We start from the raw sequence: 7892 nt of genomic DNA on the forward strand, positions 1-7892 counted from the left end.
CTTTAACTCTTGATTACGGGATATTTTACCTAATTTGCGGTATAACTAGTCGATCGCGAGTGGCTCAACAGGTAGATATATAGATAAACTCATCTTTCAGGCATTTTACCGACCGGGTTGACACTTAAGCGTGAGAAATCGGGGGTGTGGCGTGGGAGCGTGAGAATTGGGTCAATTGCGTGTGTCTCACGCTCAATCCATGAGAGTTGGCAGCCCTGGATTACCTAACCTGACCTCAGTGACGTGAGACGGCCAGCAGTCGGTCGGTTTAGCCAGTCAGTCAAATGCAGTTTTTTGTTTTGTTTTTGTTTTTCATTTTATTTATCAAAATACAGGTTTATGTTACACCATTTGTCCCCACACGGATAGTAAACCCTATTTTAAAATGGAGAAACATTTTAAATTGTGTTGTTTTTTTTTTAATGTAAAATGTTATTTCGTGTGTATTAAGACATATTTTTCGGTATAATTATTAATATTTGTAAATATACAAAAATGTGTAATCTTGATGTTTATAACATTTTAAGAAACAAAACAAACAAAACCATTTGGCGAGTCAACTGCAGAATCAGCCAGTCGATGGCAGTAATGAGCGGCCTGTGTCTGATAGTAGAGTTAAATGAAGAAGAGGAATGTCCTCTGTGTGTAGATCTGGTGTAACGTTAGATATTTCCAGCATGGGCTCCAGAGTGACACGCATGATTAGAAACTTTAATTTAGAGAATCGCGCTTTCCGAGAAATAAGCAAACCCAAACCTCAGGCAGCACCGCGACATCCAACATCAGGCAGTTTTCCACAAGAAGAAGCTGCGGGTGAGATATGTTAGAGTCATAGACTGGTTAGAGTATCCTAGAGTACAGTCATATAACCTGTGCTCATAAGAACTGTTTTAGGGGTGAAGGACATGCCCATGCCCAATGTCTCTTAGAAGATATATGAATTTTAATCACATCTGTGACCGAAATAAGTTAAATATAACCATTTAAAACAGTGTTGTTATTTAATTCCCAAATTAGCTTAACTCTATTTATGTAATTTTAATTGTGTTAATAGCCTGATTAGTGCACCAAAGTTTGTGGACACCCACTTTCGATAAGGGGATTTAGTTTTTTTCAATGACAACAAATATTATTGCTTGTCATACAATGACAATCCCTTAGCTGTAGTAACGTTAGAGTGGACTGGACTCGGTTATATCCATATTTCCCCTCTTTTCACTACTGAAACATGGAGCAACTTGAACACTTTTTGTTGTTTTATCCAGTTGTATTTAAAATTTAAAAAATGTGAGTCACATTGCAATAAAAATTACACAGAAGTACATGCTTTACTCCCCAATTTACTATGGTTAGCCTGTATTAATATTTTTTCAATTTGTTTATGTAGGCCTATGTCCCCTTGGATATCAAGGCAAAAAAAATCTCTTCTTCATATTTGTAATAGGAATATTATATATTGAAATATATAATATATTTATTTAGGGTGATCATGAATGCCCATTCGATTGCACTTTAACATTTAACTATACACCTATTGATGCAAAACATTCTGCTAAAGATCACATTAAAACTTATAACCACTGAAAATATAAGTGTTTTCTTTTAAGAGAAATGAGCATATTATGTTCTTTCGTTTGTATTCTTGTCTTTACATGTTGTTTGTCTACATTGATCGCATTGAAGATGACCACGTGTGTTTTTCCCCACTTAGCGATTTAGTTGGATCAAATTCAACACCTTGTTCTCTGTTGCTTGTAGATCCAGAGGTGTCCATTGAGTAGATGTGGCAAAAAAAAAGACAGACCTGTTAAAAGAGGGTGTTCACATCATTTTGGCAATACAAGTTACATATTTTTCTATTTGATCTGACGTATGTGTTTGTCCCTGTGCCAGTGACCAGCATTGCGGAAGAGATTCACCAGAAGAATGACCCACTGCTTTCAATGCTCAAGGATGTTTATGTGGAGTCAGACAATCCAGTTCCTCAGGTTTGAAGTTTAGGATAATTTCACCAACAGTACAATTATGGTCATCAGTTGTATCACTGTAGCATCACATTAATTCAGATTCTTATGTCCGGTTTTACAGACAAGGCTTAATCTAGTCCCAGAATAAAATGCATGTTTTAGCTGTTTTAACTGAAAGCAACTTGCACTGATCTAAAAATATATGTCACTGCCATAAGTGCCACTGCTTTTGACTCAAGATGCACACTAGCAATTTTTTTTTAAGGCTACTTAAATGTCCTAATTGTACTAAGGCCTAATCCTAGCTTAATCTAAGCCCTGTCTGTGAAATCCAGGCCATTAAAGGGTTAGTTCACCCAAAATAATTTTCCCATGATTATCACACCCTCAAGCCATCCTAAGTTACCATTCACTCCCATTATAAAGCTTGGAAGAGTCAGGATATTTTTTAATATAACTCTGATTGTGAAAGAAGAAAGTCATATACACCTAGGATCGCTTGAGGGTGAGATTATTAATTTTAATTTTCGGGGTTAGCCTAAATGAAATATAGTAAATTTGTATTACAGTAAAATGGATTAAATTTAAGCAACAATTAATAATGCTAACTTGGAAGAGGCCAGCAATATTTCGCATCCGCCGCCCACAAGCTTATGAGCTGTTTGAAGCGTTTCATGTAAAGTGCTCTCATGCTTTAGACAACTGAGTTCATGCACTCTAGGGCTGAAACGATTCCTCGAGTTACTCGAGTTACTCGATTACAAAAATTCCTCGAGGCAAAAACTCTGCCTCGAAGCCTCGTTAAATTCCTATGACGCGCACTATACGCGCGACGCAGGGATTTGATTGTTTCACACGGACCTCCTGTTCAGGAAGCATATATTTTGCATTTAGTTGGCGCGATGGCGGAGAATAAATATGTAAATAAACGGCAGAAATTGTCTAAAGTGTGGGATCATTACACACTTAGTACTTAATACACTTAACTCGCTGAAACAAGGTAACGTAGTCTAAGCCTATTGATGTTCGCTGATTTTAATCCCATACTGTATTTGTAGCGATGTCATGATGCGGTTTGACTAGATATGATTTTTAGCTTTGATGACATTTTTAAGTAGTAAACGTAACTATCACGTTCAATTGCAAGAGTATAGCCTAAAAAAAGAACCCCTTCACACACACACACACACACGCCAGTCAGACCAACTGCAGCAATGCATCACATATGCTTAAACTTTTATGTAGCCACGCAACAATCATTTCAGCATGCATTCACTGTACACTGTACACACTGTACGTGATGGAGGAACAAATATTGTATTGCAGTATTTGCGAGACCTTGTTTGTATTTCACGTCTGCCAAATACAGACAACAAGAAAAAATTAAAGTCCCCAGCCTGTTGGTTTTTAATAAAGATTCGGAGTACTCATTTTTCAGTTAAAACGCACGGAACAAAAAGTGCGTCAGCTTTTACTGCGTGTTCAACAACAAGTCACGTTACAGCTCTTCTTCAGCGTTAAACTACCAGAATACACAAATATGCTTAGAGTGGTTATATTATAACATCTTAAAGGAAAATTCACATATGAGATAGTTTTGTTATTGTAACTTGCATACAATATAACTTATAGTATATAACTTATAACAGCTTTAACTGAAATATACACAAGTTTAATATAACTATTCTGTTAATAAAACACACACACAAAAAAACATCCGATTACTCGATTAATCGATCGATTAAGTGCTAGATTAATCGATTACAAAAAGAATCGATAGCTGCAGCCCTAATGCACTCCTCCCCCTTCAGTTTGACCAGTCTTTCTAATGCTTTGTTCTGAGAAATTCACAGGCCAAATAGAAAAGTACCTGCATTAGGTTTTTCATGGGTGTTCATTTCAGCCATAAAACTCAATGTTAAATAAGATTTGTCGACATTAGCATGTCGCGTTGCTGTCACAAATTGACGTTGTCACTCAGCAAATTTAAAAGCATTATAATTAGTCTGATCAATAGTAGTACTGTTAATATAAAGTCTTAATATAAAAATATCCGTGTTAATATAAAGTTGTATCTGTCAGATATTTCCACCCTGGTTAATTAGTGTGGTTTGCATTAACAATTCAAAGAAATAATTAAGTGTCATTGATATGATATCAAAGCTTTGTCAGTCTTCAGCACTGAAATGTAAGGCTTATGCTATTTAGAGGAATACACCTATTTTATTTATGCACTAGGTCTCTAAAACCCTTAGGTGAAATAAGTGCTCATGCAGGGGTCCTGTTAGAGATGCTGTGATTGATTTTTTGACATTTCACACATAATGTGCATGTTATTGCCAAACAGATTTCATTACTAATGGAGTGCTGTGGTGATGTACATTTGTATAAAGTCAGCCATAGCATGTTTTCTAAGTGCGCAGCCGACGTCAAGTTTCTGAAATGTCTACGTAAAGAATTGTTAATGTGCGTGTGACTTTTCGTTTGAAAGTTTTTTTAAATTTAGCTTCAATGAGTGAACTAGCTATGCTGCAAAAAAGTATGACATTATGGATTGCTGTTTGTATTCCACATATCTTAACAGTAGGCTTCAAAGAGATTGTGGAAGTCCTTTCTGCTTTTGGCTCCAATGTGTGCGTTAAAATGTCACGTAAACTTTAAAGTCCGCCCTGGTTCCCTCGACAAAAACCCAAATTGGCTTACTGCAGAAAACAAGCTCTGCGAGCAACAAAAGTTTATAATTCTCGCACGTTTTGTCCATCTTGATAAGTTTCACAAATGAACACAACTATGAATTTTGAAGCTTAAATTCAGTTGCCAGAAATAAAGTGTACTTTTGGCTATAAGCGAACAAACACTATAGTCGCTCGACTTTAACAACTCCTTTAAGTCTAAATTTTGAGTTACAAACACAATCGGCCCTATTTTAACGATCTAAGCGCACTGCGCAAATGCACTTATGGCGTTTGTTGAATCCACTTTTGATAGTTTAACAACAGGAAAAATTATCGGTCCGCACCGCGCATGTTCTAAAAGGGTTGTCCCTATTCTCTTAATGAGTAATGGGTGTGTTTTGGGCGTAACGTGTAATAAACCAATCAGTCTCATCTCCCATTCCCTTTAAAAGCCAGTTGTGATTCACTATTTACATGGAGGAAAACTGAACGCTTCTCTAGTGAGGAATGTGATCTGCTCGTGTGCAAGGTTAAAGTGCAAGCAGACCATCTATGGGACAAAGCGTATGCGTGTTGTGGACCTGCCTATAGGCACACATTACTAACGCGCTCTTTAAATAACAAAAAAATGGTGTGCAGTCATTTCAGTTGCCTCAAAAAAGCACACGCCAACAATGCTGCTGAACACACCTCGTTTTCAGACCAGCAGCCCATGGGCACAAATGGATTTGCTATTTAAACAACGTGGCGCAGGGCGTGAAAATGATAACGGCATTGGGCTGAAACTAGCAGAAAACACTTGCTCGCGCATGGCACTGCATTGCACCGGGTGTATGATGGGGCCCTGGGAAGCTCTGAAAGTGGACTAGTGAGTCGATGAGTTTACCTGTTGGGCTAATGACGTTTTATGTCCCAGGCAACCCCTGTAATCTCATATATCCACTTGTTAGCAGCTCAGGTTGTGGTTTGCAGGTGGTGTGCGCTGCTCTCTCCTGGTGTGACTGACTCTGTGCTCCTGTAGGGTGAAGCAGCATCCGCTCCGATGAAGGTGGTCAAGACTCAGACCCAGCGCCGGCTGCTGAAGTTCAGTCTGCCCAGCAACCCCTATGGTTTCTCGGATGTCACTGATGTTCCTAAAGGAAAACTGTCGCTTGTGGAAGCTTTAACCGGCCTGAACAACCACAAACGCATGCCAAAAACATGGACTCCAGAGAAGCTAGCACTAGAGTTCTCTCTGGATCCCAAAGATGCCAAAGCACTGACAGATTTCTTTTTTCCCTTTGACGTCAAAATTATTCCACCAAAATCTGAGACGAAGCAGATAAAGGATTCATAGCACATGTGAGCCCCGTTCTGTACAGACTTGAGTCGTCGCTGAAACGCACAATGGATAATTGCCTCAATATAAGTGTTTTGACATTTTGATTATTGTGTATATTTGTTTTTGAAGGGCCTGTCTATTTATTAGTTTGTCTTATTTAAGCATGGCATATCCCAATGGTTATTTCAGTTATAAGATAAATTAATGTAAATGTTTCTGGAAATCTTTTCAATGGTAGTATCAGCATCAGATCAGTACAGATTATATTTCTCGATAAAGAAATTGGCTCAGAAATGCTATATTATATTTGCTTTTTGACAATAAATCAGCTGCCCTTGCATTTTGATCCAGTGAACTGAATTCAACAAGGTTGTACAAAGTGAAACATTCTATAAAGTTACTCTCATCCATACTTGAATATTTGATTTTAATACTTTTTGCACTCCTGGTGGACATTATATTTGAGTTAATATCCGAATGTCCTGTAAAGAGCACATTCAGGACTTTTCAGAGATACCAAATATTTGGAGGATTCGCCATGAGTCATGACACTAACTTCTCTTTGTTAAAAATGACTGACATTAATTTAGTAATCAAATTTAGCACTCTTATGGAAATATGATCATATTTTGTAATTATTATTTCAATCTGACTAATTTTCTAATTATTTGTCATTAATCAACATCTCAGTAAAATATTTTGGGGTTTCTAATCAAAATATGACTTGATTTCATGTCCACTGTAGAGGACACTGGGACTTACATCATGTTTTTCAGGCATTTTGAGAGACACAAGTGAATGGGGAAAGAAATTGTATATCAACAATCCTATGAAATATTAGTTATTATTATTAAAATGTTGCCAGTTATTTCTCCCATTATTGGACTACTTTTTTCATTACATGTTGCCCCAACAACACATTATTATGCTTATACACTATACAGATACATTGTATTGAATGGGAAAACCCATTTATGGCCGTTTTACACACATAAAGTGTAAAATAGTAAATTAATTCTGTTTTATCTTTCATAACACAGTTGAGAATCATCTTTATACAAACTTTGGTTAAAAAAAAAACAAAAAACTGAAACCTAAAAATTGATTGGTGAATGAAAAAAAAAATCCAATTGTTTTTTGCCTATAAATCCCACACAGCAACATGGTGTCGGCCCACATCTGCTACGCGTTGAATGAGCCGAGACTTTGTTGCTATCTGGGATGTCATTTCATGTATTTTTATATATTTTTTAAACAACTGAGTCCATAGCATATGCATAAAATATATCACCCACCCTTAAAGATAGTTTATTTTTATTTATATTTATTTTTTATGTCTCGTTAGCAGCAGATTTTCTTCGTGTGCGCATTTCGAGTTAAAGTTTCAGATTGCTTCGTTTCGCTCATCACTAAATCAGAACACTATGCTTTTCTGTGTCTGTTGTTTATTTAATTTTGTTTTATATTTCGAAACCACTGAAAACAGTGCAACAGCTGAACGAGATTCATTCCCGTTCCATTGATACCCGACCGTCCCGCCATAGACATCATATAGAGATGTCTATGCGTCCCGCCGCCGCAACCAAACACAGCTGCACCGACTGTGGTCATTGGCCACACTGAGAACACCAGAGGGCGACTCCTGTGTTCTCATTGGTCAGCGGCGTGTCAATCAAACCCGGCACTGAAATGTCATTGGTTTCCGCTCAGCGTGCGGACAGCGCGAGCGTCACGGTGTGTTTGGGATGCATATGAGAAACGAGACCCGGGTACAAAATGTATCACGCATTTCTCTCCGTTTAAAACGAGCGTTTTTATTCTGGAAAACAGCGAGGCAGTTTTCTAAGAGCTTTTTAGATTATCAAGATTAGACATCTGTTTTCACCGGGGTTTTCTGATTGATTCATCACGCTAAAACGGGCAGAATAT

The 7892-nt window shown here is 37.5% G+C and overlaps 1 protein-coding gene across 1 annotated transcript; it reads left to right on the forward strand.

Annotated features, from left to right (window-relative positions):
* The first annotated feature begins 609 nt into the window (after positions 1-609).
* Positions 610-6840, forward strand: ndufaf4 (NADH:ubiquinone oxidoreductase complex assembly factor 4). Its single transcript, XM_077219558.1, has 3 exons — positions 610-813; positions 1894-1988; positions 5664-6840. The coding sequence occupies exons 1-3, from the start codon at positions 633-635 to the stop codon at positions 5976-5978; spliced, it is 591 nt and encodes a 196-aa protein (XP_077075673.1). The 5' UTR covers positions 610-632; the 3' UTR covers positions 5979-6840.
* The last annotated feature ends 1052 nt before the right edge of the window (positions 6841-7892 follow it).

Source organism: Siphateles boraxobius, unplaced genomic scaffold (genome assembly GCF_051911475.1).
Source record: "Siphateles boraxobius isolate OS27281-9 unplaced genomic scaffold, OSU_SipBor_1 8, whole genome shotgun sequence".
NCBI classification, from domain to species: domain Eukaryota; kingdom Metazoa; phylum Chordata; class Actinopteri; order Cypriniformes; family Leuciscidae; genus Siphateles; species Siphateles boraxobius.